The sequence below is a fragment of the Lipophrys pholis genome, assembly GCF_963383615.2.
Source record: "Lipophrys pholis genome assembly, chromosome: 1".
Lineage (NCBI taxonomy): Eukaryota > Metazoa > Chordata > Actinopteri > Blenniiformes > Blenniidae > Lipophrys > Lipophrys pholis.
The window spans coordinates 42,147,153-42,165,554 of record NC_137635.1 but is presented as its reverse complement, the minus strand read 5'-3'; the positions used below and the strand labels follow the sequence as shown (position 1 = coordinate 42,165,554).

At 42.3% G+C, this 18,402-nt stretch overlaps 1 protein-coding gene across 2 annotated transcripts; it reads left to right on the top strand.

Annotated features, from left to right (window-relative positions):
• Positions 1–5,180: 5,180 nt before the first annotated feature.
• slc39a6 (solute carrier family 39 member 6) lies at positions 5,181–17,013 on the top strand. Of its 2 annotated transcripts, XM_080472952.1 has the most exons (12): positions 5,181–5,296; positions 7,280–7,475; positions 9,041–9,545; positions 9,634–9,772; positions 10,275–10,394; positions 10,777–10,946; positions 11,234–11,425; positions 12,028–12,112; positions 12,803–13,207; positions 13,810–13,890; positions 14,594–14,784; positions 15,934–17,013. In XM_080472952.1, exons 2-12 carry the CDS (start codon positions 7,282–7,284, stop codon positions 16,084–16,086), a joined length of 2,235 nt encoding a protein of 744 aa, XP_080329078.1. In that variant the 5' UTR covers positions 5,181–5,296; positions 7,280–7,281; the 3' UTR covers positions 16,087–17,013. The 2 variants fall into 2 exon arrangements, with proteins under 2 accessions (XP_080329078.1, XP_080329079.1); XM_080472953.1 differs by lacking the exon at positions 14,594–14,784 and having other exon boundaries at positions 15,934–16,001.
• Positions 17,014–18,402: the final 1,389 nt, after the last annotated feature.

Genomic DNA, 18,402 nt, shown 5'->3' with positions numbered 1-18,402 from the left:
AAATGGGATGTTTGCCTCTTTGCTTATCGCAATAGTTCTAATTAACTTCAGGTTTGCTGTTTTTTTTTGTTTTTTTTTAAAGAAAAAAGAAAAAGAAAATCTCAGAAAAAAATAATTTCAACTATAAACGTTCAAACAAGCCGAATTAAAACCATGACTTGACAACAAACCTAAATAAGAATCAAACGTGGAAACAAAAACGTGCCGGGAATTTGTGACACTGTGAAAGTTAGTGCAGAAACGAGGGAACTAAAAGTTGTCTTGTACAAGGACTCCCTCTAGTGGACATGTGGAGAATGGAATCAGAAACTCACTCAGGGCTTTCAATTGTTTTCTGAAGTATTGTGGTTAATATCAGATGAGGGGGTTAAAGAAACAAACAAAACACGAAGCTAAAATACAAATGTATATTATTTGCAAGACATTTAGATTTAGATTGATAATCAACTGAGCCTATTGTTTTTGTGTTTGTGTGACCACACTGCACTTTAGTCACATCGTCAAGGTTTAGAGTCACACCATGGTGTTGCCATTTGTTATGATGTCATGAAAGCTTCCTAATACTTAATGTTTTAAATTGTAAGTGTGTGATGGAATTTTAAAAAAAAAGAAAAGAAAAAAGGATCATCTGAATCCAATCTATTTCAATGGTGAAGAGGTTTTTGTTAAATGTGTCAACTGTGTTTGACTCCAAGTTTTGATGAAATCACTGAACCCTCTTTTTTTTTCTTTTTTTTTTTTTACCAGTCGTTTATTGAAAGTATTTTCTACCTTTTCCTTGGAGGTTTTTACAAACAGGCTTGTGTTCCCAGTGGAAAAGGCAGGTCCAAAAAGCTCAGATATTTGTTTAACAATGGGAACACACCCTTTCGTCTGGATTTATCTTAATGCCTGGGACCACTGTTTGTTTTTTAACGCCCAAAACTACACCCTGCTTTATAATCTAATAGTAGCCCACATGCAAGCCACCTTAACTCGACTTGAAGCACCTTGAAATGCCTCATGTCTGAATGCCGCTATATGAATAATCTGGCTCCTGCTTGCAGACTAAAGTAAGTTAAGTCAGATGATGACGAAGAAATTTGTCCAGCTTTGAGGAAAAAAACCCAAAAGACTTTGGAAGCTGAGTTTGGGGAGGTTTCTGCTTTGACAAATGCAACATATCAGACCAGTTTGGTGCGCCAAGACAATTTGGCCCAAGGAATTCCTTCCAAAAACATTCCCAGTCAGCATGTAGTCACAATGGAGGCTAAAGCCAATATTGTTCTTCTGGGCAGGGTGAGAGATTCTTCTCAACTTATTGAAGGCAGATGAGAAGCTTTGCACGTTAACCTGAATGTCTTTGTCCAGGAGTTTGCTGACGTATCATGTTGCAATTGTATAGTCACCAATTATCCAGGCGAATTGTAACTGAGCATGAATCCGTGTGATCTGAACTACCATTGGAAATAGTTTACCTGAAAAGTCGATTCAAACAAGCGATGTGAAAGGCAATTATGTTTTCTTCTACTTTTCATTTGGTTAAAGACATAAACACTCTTGCAGGCCTTTTTAGTGCCGTTTGGATGGCTACATTTACTCTAAAACTAGTTTTGTCAAAAACCAAATTACTTTGTATTTTCCCAATATTTGCAATTCTGAAAAATGTACTATCATCTTACCCTACTCAATTTAGTTTAAAGTAAATTTTTGTTTTACCGTATTAAAGATATTGTTGTTGTGCGATGTTTGAAACAGAACCAATGCTCAAATTTATGTGAAAAACTATCACTCTTTCAGTGTGTGGAATCTATTATAGAAATACATTATTGGAGTCCCAGAAAATATTTTTTTTCACAGCAATGAAATTGAATTTTTGCATTTGTGAGTGACATCAATAACAATTCTGCTTCAATACCCTGTTTCAAGTTATCTTAACCGATGCATCACATATTTACTCTCATACTATCCAATCTTAGAAAGTATTATGCAATATATATAGATATAGACATATAGACTCAAAAAGTGATCTCCATTGAATTAAAATAACAAAAAATGACTGCAGAAAATTCTAGCTAAATATAAATGATCAAACAAAATTGTCCTATAACATTTAAATGGACAACCAAGAACATTTGATTTTCAACCACAAGAGAGACAAAAGTAATGCAAAGGAAGATAGAAAAACTCAAAGGATCTAGAAGACACTAAAAGAAGAAGAGAATTGTGAAATGTGAAATGAATGCAACTTTATGCAAAAGAAATTCAGAAAATATGCATACAAACCAGCTGAAATAGAACAAAAATAGATTAGTATGACTGCACTAGAGACTGTATAAAGATGCAAAACAACCAGAAAAGGCTACAAACTAATTAGAAAGAGACATATAAGAGCTACAAAGGAGCTACTGCAAGGTATGTAACACAGATGAATGGTTAGAAGACATAATAATCAGTTTTTGCAGTTCTTGGGAGGGTTTCTCAGTCCTGTCACCTCATTGTTCCTCAGATGTCACCATGAGAGCTTTATTTAGTGCACTGAAAATAGAATTAGTTAATTAATCTCTCCCGTGGCATGGATTAGTCCAACTGTAATGTGAATCCACAAAGGACCAGTCTGATAGAGTTAGCCGTTAAGAGTTGATCTCTCTCTCAGAAAAAAAAAATGGAGGGTGACAGGTATTTTTCCCTCTCTGATCCTCATCCTCACCCTATTAGGAGCAGACATGGACAAACTGTCACATGTTACCAAAGCCCAGTCACATGCTTTGCAGTCTGCACTGTCCTTCTTCTCAGCATGCTTCACTTTCCTCCTCTCATACTTTCAGGCGCTTCTGGTTAGAATCTACCTTCGATCTATTTTGAGGATTTGGGAGATCTCAAATTTTTGGGGGGGGTCCAAGCATGACAACTGTACATTAATTCATCACAATTTACAATCACACCATCCCCCCCCCCCCCCCCTTTCCTAAAAATAAACAAATTAATTAATAAAAATTAATAAACTAAAACATCAGATTTTTCCTGGTGAATATCACATAGCAAATGTTTCTCAATCATGTTCCTCTTTTGTTGTTGCCTCTTTGTTAATTCATGTTCCTGCTTCACGTTACTTCCAAGATAGAGCTGCTTAGGCTGGTTAATCTAAGAAATCATCTTACTGTCTAGATAGAGCTGCTCAGGCTGGTTAATCTAAGAAATCATCTTACTGTCTAGATAGAGCTGCTCAGGCTGGTTAATCTAAGAAATCATCTTACTGTCTAGATAGAGCTGCTCAGGCTGGTTAATCTAAGAAATCATCTTACTGTCTAGATAGAGCTGCTCAGGCTGGTTAATCTAAGAAATCATCTTACTGTCTAGATAGGGCTGCTCAGGCTGGTTAATCTAAGAAATCATCTTACTGTCTAGATAGAGCTGCTCAGGCTGGTTAATCTAAGAAATCATCTTACTGTCTAGATAGGGCTGCTTAGGCTGGTTTAATCCAATAACAGTTGTAAAGTATTTGGATCAGTGTGATAACTGCAAATAATATATGTATCCCCTTCACCCGCAGGGCCCCCGGGCTGAGCGGGCCGAGATCCCCCCCAATCCCGGCAGCGAAGCCCGCCGCAACCCCGGTGGCCGGAACCCACCCCCCTCAACCCGGCAAGGCAGAGATGGCCCCAGCCACTGCGCCCCCGGACCCCCCCAGACCGGGAAAAGCAAAGGCCTGACCAGGCCCGGTTGGAGGACAGTCAACTCTCCACCCCCAGGAGCCTCATATCCCACCACCCCCCCCCCCCACCCCCCATCTTGATAGATACACCCACCTCCACCCCACACAGAACCCACCCCCACACAGACACAGACACAGACACAGACACAGACACACACTCACACACTTGGGGGGAGGGAGGTGATTCCTCTCGCTCCCCAGGCCGCCAGCCGGGTCCCCACCTGGCCACCGCGAGATCCCATCCTCCACTAATCCAACAGCGAATGGGGAAGGAGCACCGCACCCCAGCCCCCCCACGAGCGCCACGCCTGAGGGAGCACGCTCCCCGCATTCCAGCCGCACTCAACCCGGGCCGGGGTGAGACCCCAGTGGGAGGTGCTGGGGGGAGCCCTACCGTCCCACACTCCCCCAGATCCGGGAGCGAGGCAGACCCGGAGCGTGGCAGCAGGGGGCAGCTCGCCCCACCGGAGGAGGGAGGCAGAGGGAGGGCTCACCCCCGGTGCCGCAGCGGGCACCCCCACCAGAAAGGGGAGGCACCCCACCCCCAGGGCCCCGACACCCCCACCCCCCCGGCCCCCCCCCCCCCCCAGCCCGACGGCCCGGCCGTGGCCCGAAGCCCAGCACCCTCACCCCACAAAAAAAAAAAAGATAATAATTGAAAATAAAATAAAACATATCTTTGAGCTGAGTAAATCAGAGACAAACCAATATGAATAACCTTCTCAACTTACAATGAGACAGTTGATCTGATATTACTAAACCTCTTCTAAATCCGACGCCACACAAGTAAGACAACAAATGTTACATCTATTTTTATCAATGCTATCATGCACCTCCTCTTCCTAAATGAGACCACTGTTCTAAAAACAACAGCAGGTGGGATTATAGTAAACGACCAAATAAAGACATCCAGTAAAGTGTTTATGAACCCCACTTCATAAAATAAACATTAAAGGAAACACAGACTAAACTTCTGTCAATATATTATCAAACTATTAGTTACCTAAAACAGGTTCATCATAAATTAACATCATATATATGTCAGAAGGTAAAGCAAGCAAAATTTCTAAACACATCAACTCAGACCATCTGTGAACTCTTCTTCCAATCAGACAAGGATTAAAAAAAAAATATATATATATATATTATTTTTGCTGTAATGTTTCATGCTGATTTTGCAAAAACAAAGTTGCAAATTACTTTAGATTTTCTTTAAAAAAAAATACAATATAGCAACTTCAGTTACAGCAAAGGGAAAACAACATGAAAAGCCTAAAGATTTTATTTTACATTTTCATTGATTTTAAACTGTTTGTTATTACAAGTAATAGACAGTAAGTAATCTAATTTTGAATTTATGCATTCATCTAATACATTTTAGCTCAAAGCATCTTTTTATATTGTTAATCTTGTCCAAGATCATTTGTTTGTGATGCAGACTCTTCTCTTTCTCCTTTCCTCAAGTAGGCGGCTGAGATTTCCCGCTGTCCCTGAAGGCGTCACAGACCACATCCTCGTGAGCAGGCAGTAGAAGACCACACAGCAGCGTGAATCTCTCTTATTATCCACCGAGGAGGATCAAGCGCAGCACCTCTGGTCTCTGTAAGTCATTTTCCACGCCATGATGTCTTGTTTAGTCATCTTCTGTGTCCGCTCGGGCTCGTACCCGTGTCCTCTCTGGCCCTCTCCGGTCGGCTCCGCACGGCGGCGGCAGCGGCCCGGTGCAGTTTCCGGGTTTGCAGGTCTTTGTGCACCCGGCACCGAGCTGGTGCGGAGCGCAGAATTCCAACGTGTTACTGTTTACCTCCATTTCTGCTCAGACACGGACAGCGTGTCTGTGGCTGCACACCGCGCAAGGATCTAACGTATTCTGGTGGTGTGTTTTTATTACCGGCGGACTTAAGGCTGAGCTCAGGCGGCACCACGCGAGCCTGGGCCGCGGCGACCTGGCATAACCCTATCTGTCATCACCCCGAAGCAACTTAACCGATACCTGCAGCTAGCACGCCGGCTAACTGGGCTAATTCACCCCCACAAAACACAAACCCGCAGGTCAGCGACCGTGTCAATGTCATCGTTGATTTTTTTTTTTTTTCTAAACAGGAACCGCCATACATTAAGCCCTCGTTTCTGTTTTTCCACGGTGCGTTTCCAGTCGGGGACGTCCGCGCCCAAGTCCATTCAGAAAGCCTCCAATTTTAACATTTCCTCTCCTGTGTGGTGAACACTAGTGTGAATTCCAGACAGAACAATTTAACATGAGATGCTTATTAATCCGGCTGTACACAAAACAAAGTGCATGTCCGTTTATGTCCCGTGATCTCACCATTCATGTGTGTCCATCTGTCTGGTTGTGAACGCTTCTATGTCTACTGTAGGAAGTGTTCATTCATTGGTATAATCATCCGGATTATCTTGATGAATCCTTGTTAATCATTATTACTGTTTAATGGCAATAAGCCGTTTTAATTAACTACACCTGTACTGCTAAATGTGTAAAGTGGCATTTGTGATCGTCATTTGCAAATTGAAAAAAACACCTAGTTCCAATGACCACAACAGATGTGCCAAAATGTATTGGCTCCTTTTACCTTGCGTTTATTTTAAATAGCATAAAACATTTTTCCTTTGACTTCATGCCAAAAGGTATTTACATCTCATGCACATCTGTATGACTACAACTAGGAAGAAAAAAAAATATGAATAAACAAAATAAACAACCTGACAGTTTTGTTTTACTGTTGTAAATTGAATCATCTCTATAATGCTGAGTTGATTTATCTCTATTCAATCACAAGGAGATGAAAAAACAAACTTGTTTTAAAGCAGTTTATCAACACACACGTCATGGTAAGATTTATTGCTGCTTCACTGGAACTGCATTTCATTTCTCAACTTTTGTGGTTAGACAGTCATCACAACGTTGCCATACTGTGGAAACTTAAATGAGTCCGTGTTGATTATTGCAGAGTCATGATTCGTCAGTGTAGTGTCACGGAAATCAACGTCTGACGTTTTTAATCTTAGAAGAATTTTCACTTAAAGTATGAACAGAAATAACTTGAGTCTTGAGGTCTAGTTTGAGTTTTACTTGTACTAAGGAGTTGACACGTGCAGCCAAGCCAGTTAATAGAATACTGAAGAAACATCACGGTGAGTTTTTTTTTTTTTTAAAAGACAGGTTACATATTTCAGTTCACATGAGTTCGTATCACGACGACGAGGTGGGAAGAGGCCTTCTGGGAGGCAGGGAGTCCTGGCACGAAGTCTGTTATCGGCTCCGTGCCAGGACATTTCCATGGTCAGCACACATTTATGGCAGAAAGAGTGAACAATGTAATCGGGACAGTTATACAACAGAGAAGAGTTTAATTGAAAAATATTTCATCAACTTATGAAGAATATGTTGCTTTGTATGATTTCTGCATTTACTGGAAAATTCTGAGATTTTAAAATCTTGTTAAATTGACTTCTTAAGTGTGCAATCATGTTGTTGGTTTGCCAGAAACGTAAGTGTTAAATGTGTGCAGTAATTTTGGCTTATCAGCCACATGTACCTACATGCAGCTCTCTTTTGGCCTGCAGCGATGGCAAAAGAGGAGATGAGCGTGGCCCTCCTGGCGCTGATGTTCCTCTTCACTGTGAGTGACTGCTCCACGGGTTCAGACTGCACCCCGCCCACGACGGAGGCCAGCAGCGCGGTGCGTCTACTGTCCGCCGTGGTCGACGCACAGAGAGCTGAGCAGAGCCAGAGGCAGCACCTCGAGGCTCTTTTCAACAGGTGAGTCACTTTGAAACAGTGGGATTGAGGTTTCTATGTTTGCACTCATTTAGTTCCTTTTCAAGGATTTTTCTCTTTATGTTTTTGCAGCAGCTAATCTAACAGGTTGAAAACTGAGTATTTTGGCCACCTTAATGCATATTTTCCAACTACCCTATTACCAGGCAGATTGTTTTCCTCTGGCAAAATGGGCTGAAAATCAGAAATTCGACTGACTCTGAAAAGTAAAAAAAATGTAAAGAAATATTTCAGAAGGCTGCGGCACACAAAAAGTCATCAGGGTCAAAAGGAACGTGTTGAGAAAAGGAGATGCAAATTAACTTCCAAAAATGTATGAAAAATCAAACCTGAAGCCAGTTGCTCGCATGTTCGAGAACTGCAACCTGCCGAGAGAAATAGAAGCACAAGGTGTTCAGCGCTCAGAGGCAAAGTAAGCAAGGAGGAACTCCCACCACCACAAAACTCCACATTTAACTGGAAACATCAAGCTTGGGGCAAAACATACTTGACAAGATTTTTCAGAGGTTTAATTGAGCTGACGAAATGAGAGTGACTCTTGACAGAGCAGATGGATGATGGGCCCATGGCTCATGAATGGGTTGAAGATGGACTTAAAATCAACTCTCAGAACTACTGTCAGCTTTTGGAAGACGTTTTTGTTACGAGCAGTGGTACAGAAACAAAACTGCATCTTTCAAGAAGACCATGAATGTGATGCAGGACAGTGCATCACATGCATCAAAAAAGGCATTGGCCGCCTCGCCTGCCTCACCTAACTTAGTGAGAACTTGTGAGCTCTTCCTAAACAGGCGATTTAATATGGAAGGAAAACAGTCTGCTTCTCTGAACAATGTCTGGAGGTTTTAGTTGCTGCTGAAAAAAAAGTTAAGTTGTTTGTTCATAATTTTACCTTAGACAGATGAAAATGAACAATTTCATGGGAAAATATTAGTTATTCATTTAGTTGCATAATAATTCTGCACACCAAATATTTGTCGAATAATTGATCACACTGATATTCTCTCAAGAAAGACAAAACCTGACTTTTACTTTCTTTGATAGTCAGGTTTGAGCTTTTATTAACATTTTGGATTGTACATGAGCGCTGTAGTTGTTAATTAATACAACTATTGATCCAAAATGCAACTTACCTAATAATTCTGCACTCTGTGTTTTTAAAAGGTGTTAAATGCATCGAGTGAATTTTGGGATTTGTTAATCTCAACGTGTATCGGGGAGGAGCATGTCAACTTTGCGTTCTCCTCCTTTGTTAAAGTGATGTAGGAATCTCACACCGGCTCGGCCCAGGTCAACACAAACCTCCTTTGAGCTTTGAAGCAAAAGTGTAACTAAAAGGTTCTAAGAACACAGAAGTCAGGGTTTGTACTCCAAAAAGAAGTCATTTTCAATCGCACTCTCCTTGCTGGATGATGTTTGTCACTTGAAATCCCATCACAGTTGTGGGTGCCACTCTTAACTAACAGTTGTTTTAGCTTCAATCAGAGCGACCTTTAAAAATTCGCCACGCTATGATTTAATCTCATTTTGGTATAAAATCTTGACAGATATGGAGAAAATGGCACCATCTCTCTGGCCGGGTTAAAGCGTCTCTTGGAGAACGTGGGGCTGGATCGCATCAGGAATGTTATGGTGCAGCATCACGAGCAAGCCGGCCACCACGATCACGATCACAATCACCATCATCCCCATCACCACCATGTCCACGACGACAACGACTCGCATCACCAGAAACACGGTCACTCGTCGCCATTGCACAAGTTTCCAAAGAACTCTGAGAATGACGGGAAGAAAGGCAAGAACTCTGAGGGTCACCTCAACCTCTACGACAAGAAGACCACGGCTGCGGTGGGGGCGGCACAGACTGTCGACACCACAGCGGTTTACAGTGCCCAGCTACTGGTGAAGCCCAGTCCTGCCGGAGAGGAAATTACCAGAACAACTGCGATCAGTTTATTCAATGAAAGCCAGACGCAGGAGGTTGCAGTCAGCGGAGGAGGTGATCACAACCATCCTCATGACCACGAAAACCGCAGCCTGGACACCACCGAGGTACGACACTGAATTTTTGCCTTTTAACGTTTAGATTTGCTTGCCTGATGAAGTACAGTCATTCAATGTTTCGGCCTTTTCTTCACAGTGTTTGAATGCCTCCACCATCCTCTCCTCACATGGCATGTCTCAAGAAGTAGGCGTCACCATCAGAGACTTCAGCTTCCTGTGCACCGCCCTTCTCAACCAGCTCGACAGAGGAGCGTGTCTCCTCCATGAAGAGAGAGGTCAGAAACGATGGAGACCGAAGGGATGAGCTTAGTGGGAATTTTAATTGACAGAATGACAACTGATTTTATAAGGAAAACTAAGCATGCCCGTGTTTCAAAACAAAAGTATACAAAATCTGCTTAAGTACATCTTGTTGTTCGTTCTTGACAGCAGCCTGATCATTTGATTCGTCCCGTCTTAGGTTTACCTACACATTTCAAACTGAAGCCAAATGATTAAAAATTTATCCTGAACGTGAAGATTTCTCACATCCCTCCTCGACCGAGCCATGAGGTTAACACAAAAAGACAAACTTTTAAACACGTCAGCTATTGATGAGCGTCTGAACTCTACAATGATCTGTGTCTGCCATCATCAAAAGTGGGAAAAATGAGCAATCCCGGTTTCTCCAAGTGAGCAGACGGTCAACAGGAAATGTCATTCAAAACATTTTACTGCGCCGAAGCTTTACTTCATCCTGTAAACATCGGCCACTCGGTCGTCTTTTTTTCCTTTCAGGACATAATCATCACAAACATGCTCACGGTCACCATGGAGACCACAACCACTCCGACCACGACCACGACCACGACCACACTGAGCGCAATGCCGGGGATAATGAAAAAAATATCTCAACAGGTAATGGAAAGGATAGAATCTGTTGGTGAGATGAGTTTTCCACACATTTGACAAATGTTTTACAGGAAGAGGATATTCTAATTTGTTTTGTTGTTTTTTGTTTTCAAATAGTCCCAACAGTTTAGGAGATTCATAATTACCTAAACCATGGAAACAAGTAAAAAAAAAAAAAATAAATGGTCAAATGTATTTTTCATATGTTTTAAAAGGATAATCAAAAACAACTTCACCCTCCCCACGTTTTTACACCAGTTTGCTTTTATTATGAACAAATAAGAATCGAGTTTTGCAACGTTGCCTAGAAACTCTATTCCGAGGTGAAAAGTAATGTTTCTCAAACAGTGTTGGTCATCCTCAGCGCCTTGTATATTCTGTCCTTCAGCGTGGGTCGGAGGTTTTGTCTCCATCACCATCATCAGCCTGCTGTCTCTGCTTGGCGTCGTCCTCATCCCACTCATGAACAGAGTTTTCTTCAAGTTCCTGCTCAGCTTCCTGGTGGCGCTGGCCGTGGGCACACTCAGCGGCGATGCCTTCCTGCACCTCATCCCTCACGTGAGTCAACGACTACCAAAGCGCTTCTATAGTGTGTTGCTTATTGTATCGCTACTCTTTTTGCTTCCTTGAAGTTCGATGTGTGATGTCGATATTCAGGTCCTGCCATTGCAGACCAAGTTTAAATGAAGTCATGTAAATCAGTAGCTGAAGGTATTTTCCCACTCCCTTGCAGAAAGGGGGAAAACACGTGCAGATGCATTTGAAGTTTGGAAGTTTTATTTTGTTTTTGTTTTTTTCTTCAAGACTATCATTGTGATTAACTTCATGTTTACCCGCCTCACCAGTCCCAGGGAGGCCACCATCACCACCACGAGGACCTTGGGATGAACCCTGACGGACATCACCCCCACGACGAACACGAGGAAAACCTGGATGCCGTGTGGAAGGGTCTGACGGCTCTGAGTGGCGTCTACATCATGTTTCTGATCGAACACTTCCTCACGCTCGGGAAAATGTACAAAGACAAGAAGCAAAAGGTCAGGGATCAATCAGCTTCTTCTCGAAGAGTGTGTTTACTCAATGGCGATAACCCCTCTCCACATAAAATACGCAAAAGTTAAGACGCATTTCAAGCTGCAGGTGTATATAAGCTGATTAACCGTATAAATGTGTTCAAGTTTAGTGTGTCGGGAAATATTTGTGAGGAAGATTGAAATGTCATTTCATGAGCAAATTCCAATAATTTTGTAACTGAATGAATTCATCATTGGGTTGTATTATTTTCCATTCACTTACCTTCTAGACTTCCTTTTGACGTTCAGAGTAATTTAAGGTCCCCAATTAACCCTCACATGCATGTTGGGAGCAATCTGGTGTACCCAGACAAAACCCACGCGCAGCAAAAACATTCAAATTCTGCATTGAAAGACCTGATCCAGATTAAAACCCACAAGGAGAGGGCATAGTTTAATGTTTCATCATTTGCGAAATTAAAAACACAATTGATGATTAATGTTGTCTAAAGCTCTGAGCGGAGGTCCTCAAGCCTCCTTTGAATGCTGCACGGTTTTAAACAGGGGTTTTCACAAGTGGTGGTGTTGAGGCTCTTTGAGATAAAAGGCAGTTCATGTGTCCACAGATCCAAAAGAAGTGGGAGCAGAACGACAAAATGGACCCAGAGAAGCAGCCTGCCCTGGGGGAAAATGACCTGAAGCCGAGCGAAGGTGAGAGGTTACACTATTTATAAGACATAAGATGTGCATGCTCTACGTTAGCATTCGGGTGAGACTGAAAACCTACGAAGCGACTGGAAGTTGAACTCAACACCGAGGGGGACTGTCATCACACAGAAACTGGCCCCATAGAATGAATGAAAGACCCCTTGGAAAATCTGCTGAGGGGACTGGTCCCGGTTCAAATCACAAGAGATGTGCTCCATTAGGTCGTTACAATGAAGACGTCAGTACAGAAGCATCAACAAAGTGAAGTGAACGAAGGTGAAAACGTGTTTCTCGTAACATCATGTTCATCTCTCCACAGATGAGCAGAAGTTCCCTCCACTTCTTGCACTTTTGCTAAGCTTTCAATCTGTTCACTGGCTACTCGTGGCCGTTGCCCTTATTTACGACATTTTGACGTTCACCCTGCCTGCTGCAAACAACAATTAGAATCTGACCTAATCAGATCTTGCAGGCCTGTTGACGATGCTTTCTATGCCAGGTAATCATGTTGACGCCAGACCCACTAAGTTGTTGAGAATAGCGTGTTGCTGAAATGTCGGAGTGTAAAAATGACATCAGTATGACTTTACAAATGGCTGCTAAAGATCTCAGAACAGCAGAATGAAGATATACAGCGCAACATCTTTATGATTGTATTCTTGTGTTGTTTCAGTGTATATTTTCTGTCCCCAGAAGTGGAGACTAACGGAGCCAGTACCTTTGGCGACCACTCGAGCAATCTGCACGGCGGCAGCGTGACGGAGGAGGAGCAGGTGATGCTGGCGCCGCAGGTGTCGGTCGTCTCCCCGCAAGGCTACAGGCGAGCGTCCGGCGGCGCCGCCGCTTACACCGACGAAGACTGCGAGAACAAATGCCACTCCCACTTCCACGACACCGTGGGCCAGGCTGACAGCATGCACCACCATCACCATGACTACCACCACATCCTGCACCACCACCATTCCCAGAACCACCACCCACACAGCCACTCCCACTCCTACTCGGAGCAGCACTTCCAGCAGGCCGGAGTGGCCACGCTGGCCTGGATGGTCATCATGGGGGACGGACTGCACAACTTCAGCGACGGCCTCGCAATCGGTGAGTGAGAGAGGAATTCAGAAGTGGAATAAACTTCGGGTGATCCCGCGAGGCCTTGTGCCAAAAGGATGTAATGACATTTGTGAGGTTGCAAAGGCAACTGGACTGGATTTGCATGTTACACCACAACTTTTTAGTTAGCCCTGAACAGATTAATCCTTTTATGTTTGTGGAGATCAGGCACGCGTTTTTTTAAATTTTTTTATTTTTTTTTCAAGATACTTATAAATATATACTGTAACAGGAAATCATCACAAACTTTGCGACACCTCAATACAAGAATGAATCTACAATTCAGCGGATTCTTGCTGGTCGCACCTCAACTGGCAGTTCAAAGTCGAGTCATTGCCTCCCTGAAAATACAGCTTCAGTAAATCGGAGCGATAAAGCTCAAATCAAGCGGGGGGCCTACTTTTCAAGAGGGGTTGCTACATGAAAAAAATAAAATCAGGAAAAATGTGAAGGAATAAGCCACATTTTATAATAGTGTGTCTGTCAGCAGCATGTCACATGGAAAGTTCTCATGACTCCTTGTCGTTATCTGGATGTCGAGGTTTAGATGTTGATGTCGGGCTGACAACTGCTCTGCTGTCCGTCTGTAGGAGCTGCTTTCACTGAGGGTCTGTCCAGTGGTCTCAGCACCTCTGTGGCTGTTTTCTGCCACGAGTTGCCACATGAACTTGGTAAGATTCTTCTTTAAATCTCCTCTGCGGTACAATGATCTCCCAGTGTCTGCATCACTCATTGACATTATGGATATTAAAGCATTTATCTGTTGTTGATCACGACGATTTGCAGCTGTGTGTAAAACCCAGACAACTATAACAGTGATGCTCTTAACTACACAATGCTCCTGCTTTCTGCTCAGTGGCTGCCCACAACCCCTGAAGGTTCGGTTAAATGAACTCAAGTTAACTTTTTTTCTGTGGGAGGAAAAACCTCAAATTGCTCTGGACTCTGAGCTTCAGCTGCAGAAGAGAACATCACTGCTGCAGATTTTCTCAATTCTAAACGACAGACTCCGTTTTAAACCTTTTTGCCTTCTTTGTTGCCCCATTTGTCACTCGTAAAAACGACTTTGGAAAGTTTATGGTCGTCGTTCAATCTGGTAAAACAAAATTGCCAATTGATCATCTTCAATGAGGAAGATAGCGACTTAGTGTGTGGTAGGTTTCAATAAAACTAGATTAGGAATAAATGTTTACTTATTGACATTGACAAAAGCTGCATTGTTTGTTCATACGGGTCATTGCTGTTTCTCTCTCTCTGGGTTTAGGTGGAACGTGTGCACACCTTCACTGGGTTGTTTTCCTGACAACTAATGATTGTCGTGTGTACGCGACCGTGTGTAATAATTACTAAAAGTCTGTCTGCTGTGTTCATCAGGTGATTTCGCGGTGCTCTTGAAGGCGGGCATGACGGTGCGTCAGGCCATTCTTTATAACGTGTTGTCGGCCATGATGGCGTACTTTGGCATGGTGACCGGCATTTTGATCGGACATTTCGCCGAAAACATCTCCATGTGGATATTTGCCCTCACAGCTGGGCTCTTTATGTATGTTGCCCTGGTGGACATGGTGAGTCATTGTTACCCCCCCCCCCCCCCCCCCCCCCAAAAAATAAAAAATCACGGCCCATCAGAAATGAACGGCTCGACCCGTTAAAACCTGCTGCCTATCTTATCCATGATCTTTTCATACTGGATGGGTTCACATGGTCTCCATGTAATTAGTCATTCGTGCTTGGAAGATTTTTAGTGTGACAGAAGTCAAGAGAGGAACATTGTTTGAAAGGTGATTTGACCATAGAGGAAGGAAATCTACTGAGTGTGATACGTGTCATGTGGAGAACTGAAAGACTTGGCGCAGCATCACCATACATGGAGAAATGCCAAATGTTGATTTTTAAAAAAAAAAGAAAAGTGTATTCTTTTTATTTTAACATAAAAGTGTATTGTGGGATTGTTTGCAACCAGCGAGCTTGTTTTTTCTTCTTTTATATTTTGAGAAGACATGTTGATTAAAAAGGAAATAAGTGAGGGTTAAAAGGAATTGATACAAAAGAAAAAGAAAAAAAAACAAATAAGATAACTTTAGTCCAAAAGTGTAAAAGTAACATGTCATATAAACACATAATTTATGGTTCAAAATTAGAGCCTTCAAGTAACACACACACATAAGGAAAAAAGTGTTTTCTGTTTCATTCAGTCTGCTGGAACAGACTCTTTTATCATTGTGATGCGGTTAGAGATTTTATCACCTCACTGTGATTCAGCCGAGGCGGGGATACGTGCTACCAGCCAAATCGCATCTGCGTGTAGGTTGAAGTGTCAACCTTTATCCCTCGCAGAGAAAATGATCAGATTCCAGTGTCATATCTCCACACTGCGATGAGAAACCAGTGAGACAGCAGAACTGAAAGTCTTTCAGCAACATCTGTTGAGGTTTGACCTCAAGTCCAACTCACACCGGTGCTCAAGCCCGGCCTGTCAGAGAGCCGTGGCCCTCAGAACCAGATGGCCTCTTCTCACACACCTTGTCTCTTAGTTTGACAAGTCTATTAAAGACACGCAGGAGAGGTGATCTGTCGTGGACAGCCGCTTCACAGGAAACGGTGGAAAACCTCTCCTGACCTCCTGTGGCTGCTGCCCTGTACTGCCGCCTGGAATGAAACGAAAATACTCCTTTGCCTCTAAGCATATGTGTGTTTTATCCTTTTGCCTTCAGGTGCCCGAAATGCTGCACAATGACGCCGGGGACCACGGCTTCAGCCACTGTGGCTTCTTCCTGCTCCAGAACGCCGGCATCCTGCTGGGCTTCTGCATAATGCTGCTAATTGCTATTTTTGAGCACAAAATTCAGCTGGACCTCGGATACTGAGGAGAGAGAGAGAGAGAGAGAGAGAGAGAAGTGTTGAGCCCTTTCTACATTCCATTATCTCCATCTTAATGTCTACAGTTTATATTTGTTGTGAAGTGGACACTAGTCACTGAGTTTGTTTGCATTTTCACGTGTTGCAAGAGGAACCAGATAAAGCAAGAATCGGGACGGGACCTTTTCCCCCACGTGGTAAAAGTTTGAGTCAAGCTGAAGTTAAATGTGAAGATTAAATCAGAGTAGTTTGTTTTGGGCTTTTTTCTGTGGATAAACCAGCAGTCGTTTCCTCCTGCAGCAATATGTCGAGAGTCCACCCAGTAGAGTTCCAGCTTATTCTGACGATGAATCCAAAACGCGCCTTTTTCGTCCGCTTCTCGGGCGAAGAATAGTTTTTGTTTATGTTTGGAAGATTGTCTGAGGGTTGTGTCAGGAATAGTTCAAACTGCCTCAAAACAATTAAGTATTTTACATATTATATTGCATAATATGAAGTATTAAAGTAATACTGGCAGGCACAGTTTGCCAAAAACTGAGTTGTACCACTCAAATTGAACTATTAGAATCATAACCATAACTCTAAATAACTGGCACCTAAAAAAAAAAAGGAAGTTCTTTTTTTTTCTTCTTTTTTTTTGAAGAACTAAATGAGCAAACTCATCTTTTTGACTTGGATACACTAAGGCTTTAAGGCCGGCTGTACATTGTGTTTGTTACAGTGTTTATCGATGCGATTTGAAAAGGGTTTTATTTTGTTCCCATGTTCAAACCATTTTAAGCCTTAATCGGGCAACACTGTGTTCTAGACAAGAGAAGTAGCGTGTGTGTGTGTGTGGGTCGGGGGGTTAGGGTTAGTTAATTAGTTAGTTAGGTCAATGTGACATTCTGCAGAAAACTGAAGGTTTCTGAGTTTTGTTGCCCTGAAGTGACAGTAAGAAAAAGAAAAAGCTTTCCCCTGGTGCCATTAAAGGTTCCTGTTTGACCTCATTAGATTTAAACGGTTTCAGTGTTGTGGGATTACATCACAGTGATGAGGTGAAGCCACGTTAGGACTGTAAGAAGACCAAATGTCCACCCATTAAACAATGCCAAATTCAGCCAGATGAAGAAAATCTATTTTGAAGATATTTCACTGATATTGTTGTAGGGGTTGGCGCCTCAGTGAGACAGACCCGATCGTCTCTCTTTTTGTCCTGTGATGGACCGGCAGTGTCCTTATTGCGCTCCAACGCACAATAAGTGGTCGAAAGCGATACAGAGGATTGATTAACAGTTGTCACCAGTTTATCCCCTAAAGATTGTTTTTTTATAAAGTGGATTCAAACTAACAGGCTTTTGAGAAGGCCCACAGCAGAATGCAGGCCACATAAGTACCTTTACTCAATCTTTACACCAAAGTAGTTGCAGACGGAGGCGCGAAAAACTTAAAAGTTAAAGACTGAAAAACTTTAGAAAAGGAGAAACCTTGTCATGCTGTTAAAAGAAAATCTGCACAAATGCTGTGATACTTTTACTTTGCTTTCTCTTATGAACCTGCTGTTTCCTGTCTCGTGGCTCTGAAAGCAGGAAATCTGCAAAGGTGTTTTGTGTTCAGGTCATATTTTCTTTAATGTGTTTAAACAGTAGGCTGCTCATGCTTTGTTACGACTGCATTCCCATGGCTGTAGCTTGAATGGAAGCGACACTATTATGTGTGTAATTTGTTTATGATAATGAAATGATGGTCCCTTATTGACCAGAGTTACCTTATTTCCTATTTTGTTGACTTGCTGCACTTATTCAGCGTTTAATTTGTTCCCTCAATTTTCTGCTCACTCACACGTTGAAGTCACTATTGTGTTTTTCGAGCTTTAATCATGATTTTGGTTGGTATTTTTTTCTTTGGCAGCTTTTCTTTAGACATAAAATGATAATAATAATAATGATACTAATAATAACAATAATACATGCTTATAATGGGAAATGCTTGACATAGCCTAGAATTCATTTTCAGCTAAACCAGCTGAGTGTTTGTGTTGCACTGTAATACTTGATGCTGCTTTTTTTTTTGTTTGGTTTTTTTTTATGTATTTAAATTACAAATGTGTGGTGCTTTTCATCAACTGTTTGATAATATGTGTTACTGGTCACAGACACAAACAACCTTCCATTGTTGCGTTTCGTTAACTTTTACATATTCGCCACTAGTTGCTTTTGGGACCATTGAACTACTTGCTAATATTTTCCATGGCAGTCTAACAGACAACTGTTGTCAGCGTTATGAAGCTAAAGGTGTATTGTTGCGGTAGAATAAGTAAGAACCTAGCTCTGTGTTTTATTTGT